Source organism: Cynara cardunculus (genome assembly GCF_001531365.2).
Source record: "Cynara cardunculus var. scolymus isolate 2C chromosome LG 2, CcrdV1, whole genome shotgun sequence".
NCBI lineage: Eukaryota > Viridiplantae > Streptophyta > Magnoliopsida > Asterales > Asteraceae > Cynara > Cynara cardunculus.
In genome coordinates, this window is record NC_037529.1 from 48,802,227 (window position 1) to 48,805,922 (window position 3,696).

Below are 3,696 nucleotides of genomic sequence, written 5' to 3' on the forward strand. Positions count from 1 at the left end.
TGATAATATTCTTATATTAAAAAATTTCACACACACACATATATATGTATATATATGTATGTATATGTATATATATAGAAAGAGAGAAGAGAGGAGAGAGAGAGAGAGAAGGAGAAGAACAAAAGAAAAAGAGGATGGATGCAAAGATATGCAGTGAGCAGCAGAGAGGGTGTTGGCTTCCATGGCTGATCATAATTTCTGTATTTGCTATCTCCATCTTTCCTACAGATTCTACTTCAATTAGAAGCCAAAAACAAGAGAGCAATCTGCAGAAAATTGAAGCAGGTTTAGCTCATGCTCGAGCTGCAATCAAGAAAGCTACAAATCAGTCGAGTGAAGATCCAGATTATGTCCCATCTGGATCAGCTTATTGGAACCCTAATTCCTTCCACAGGTATGTTTTGCTTCCATAATAATTTTTGAATTTGTGTCGTGATAGAAACGCTGTTAGGTTGCTTCAACCCACCGCCACCCAATATAATATTCCTCACAACATCCTCTTTTTATTTAAATTAATATATATATATATATATATATATTATAATTTAAATTAATATATATATATTATAATTTAAATTAATATATATATATATATATATATATTATAATTTAAATTAATATATATATATATATATATATATATATATATTACAGGAAATGTATAAATTTGTTTTTGCTATTTTTGTCTCTATGCAGGAGTTATTTGGAAATGGAAAAACGCTTCAAGATTTACGTCTACGAAGAAGGAGATCCTCCAATATTTCACACTGCACCTTGCTATGGAATCCTGGGATTAGAGGGGATTTTCATCAACGACATGGAAATCAGTCGATTTCGTACCAAAGATCCCCAAAAAGCTCATGTTTATTTCCTTCCCTTTAGCATCATTACACTTATCAACTATGTTTACATAGTAGGATCCCATGATTGGAGTCCTATGTACGATACGGTCCGTGACTATATCACTGTCATCAACCACAAATATCCTCACTGGAACCGAAGCCAAGGAGCCGATCACTTCATGCTCGCATGCCACGACTGGGTACACCTTGTATCATGTATTCATTAGTTCTATCACAAACTATAACCAAAGCCCTTTGCTCCTGACCGATATGTGATGTTATTTTTTATAGGGGCCTAGCATATCGAAATCGGTTCCTTACCTGTTCAAAAACTCGATCCGTGCTTTATGCAATGCAAATACGTCCGAAGGGTTCAAACTCTCGAGAGATGTCTCAATCCCGGAAATCTACCTCCCACACGGCACAACCAACGGTTTACTTGGCGGTCCCTCCCCTTCGAAAAGAACGATCTTGGTCTTTTTCTCCGGTGGCGTCCATGGATACATCCGAGAGGTACTTCTCAAACATTGGGAAAATAAGACTGAAGACGGTGTTAAAATTCAGAAATACCTCCCAAAGGGAGACGATTACTATCAACAGGTAGTACTTTTTATTCTTGAGTCTCACTATAAGACTTGATTTTATATATAGTAACAAACTAACTTGAGTCTCGCTATATATAAGAATTGATTTTATAGGAACAAATAATTGTGTTGCAATAGTTTTATTTAAATTTTTGGACATTTTAATAAGTTTTTAGGACATGTTAAAAGAAAACGTCTTTTTAATTTTTTATATGATGATTATTTAAAAAAGTGTCACATTAAATTATGTGTTTAATAAACACTTATCAAAAGTGTCATATAAAAAGCTAATACAACACTTTATTTTAAAAGTGTTTTAAAAATTAAGTTGTTAAGATGACCATAAAAGTCTTATAAACTTATTGTAACATTTTTCCTATAAATTCAAATCCTATAAAGGAGTTTATTTGAACACTCAGACATTTTTGTCATCTTATAAAACCAATTTTGTTGTAGTGTCTGTTTTTTTTTTTACTTTGAAATTGATGTTGTTGTGAAAATATGTCGAATCTCATTAGATTATTCTACAAAAAATCACTTAAGCAAAGAAGGGAGATGCTAAGATATATTGAGCAAATAATATCAAAATCTAATCGATATGGAACTATAATAATTATTCACTGTGATACAAACAGGTTAGAAAGAGCAAGTATTGCATTTGTGCTAGCGGGTGGGAAGTTGCAAGCCCTCGAATGGTTGAAGCTCTTTATATGGGGTGCGTCCCCGTGCTTGTCAAGGACAATTATGCAAAACCTTTTAGCGACGTTTTGAATTGGGATACATTTTCGGTCGATATTCCAACAAGCCAGATCCCCCAATTGAAGGATATATTGATGGCGATACCGCAGAGGAAGTATTTAAGGTTGCAAAAGAATGGTGCTCAAGTTCGAAAGCATTTTGTGGTGAATTTGCCTCCGAAAAGATACGATGTTTTTCATATGATACTTCATTCGATTTGGCTTAGAAGGCTCGACACTCACATTCGAGATATCAACGACCAATCATAATGGTTTGGTTGGTCTTTTCGATATCACGATTGTGTATATTTGAGCTCCTTATGAATCACTCGTTGAGAGTTGGAAAAAAAAAATACACTAAATATAGTTATTGTTACATTCGTTATAAGATAAAATTATTCCGCTCAAAATTTTCTTCTGCATTTCAAGGCCAAAAGTAAATAATACATTGATGTTTTTAAAAAACTTGTTTGACAGATGTTGAATAAAGGTGCAAAATATTAACTTTTTCAATGTACAATGCTCTTTCTTTTCTGTCTCGAACAAGATCATCCTCCATCAGTTAAGCCTCCTCCATGGTTTCTTAAAGTGTCGACACCTTGACATTTTGCATCAAGATTTTCATCTCCGCCGATAGGCGCTTGAGGTAAGCTTTGATTTTTGGCTTCTCATTTGGGCCAAATGTCCAATTAGAATAAACACATTATTTTATTGAATACACAATTTCTTTTATGATAACTTTCATGTACTTTTTAAAAGGCTTTTCTTATTTATATAGTTATCTACATATATCTTGTATTTGCTTTTATAAATATTAAAAAAGTACTCGTGCAATACAACGAGACATATCTCGATTTTAATGTTCTATTTTATTATTTGTATTTATCGATGTTATAATACGATTTTATGTGGTTCTAAGAAATCAATAATGATCTTATTTTTGAACAAAATATAAATTTGAATATATCATAAAAATTTGAAAAAAGAATATCATTGTTAATATCAAATCAACTATCTAAAAGTTCTCATTTTTTATGTAATTTCTTTAATTTATTTTTTTTAATAATTCAATCTAAGTTTAATAACGGAATAATTTATTTTTGGTTTAATAATATAACATTTTATAAAGATAATAATTAAGTATTCTGTTAAAACTAAATGACTATATATATTAATTATATTTTAGATTTATTATATTTAAAATGAGATGTTTATCATGTATTTGATTAAGTTTATCTGCAGTTAGTTACACGAATTCAGATATGGAGCTTTAATAAGTTGTACTTACGCACAATCTACATGCAATCTTGAGTTTTAAGTAATATCCATTAATAAAAAGTGATTTTTAAGAGTTTTTGTCGAATGTTTATAATATAGTATAGATTATGTGTTTTTAAGAAAGCAATAATGATTTTATTTTTGAATAAAATATAAATTTGAAAAAAATATATCAATGTTAATATCAAATCAACTATTTAAAAGTTTTCATTTTTTATGTAATTTCTTTAATTTATTTTTTTATTATAATTATTT

General features: G+C 30.3%; 1 protein-coding gene across 1 annotated transcript; it reads left to right on the forward strand.

Annotated features, from left to right (window-relative positions):
- The first annotated feature begins 87 nt into the window (after positions 1–87).
- LOC112507048 (probable glycosyltransferase At5g03795) lies at positions 88–2,569 on the forward strand. The gene is made up of 4 exons (XM_025111445.1): positions 88–394; positions 697–1,042; positions 1,134–1,442; positions 2,062–2,569. The coding sequence occupies exons 1-4, from the start codon at positions 135–137 to the stop codon at positions 2,431–2,433; spliced, it is 1,287 nt and encodes a 428-aa protein (XP_024967213.1). The 5' UTR covers positions 88–134; the 3' UTR covers positions 2,434–2,569.
- Positions 2,570–3,696: the final 1,127 nt, after the last annotated feature.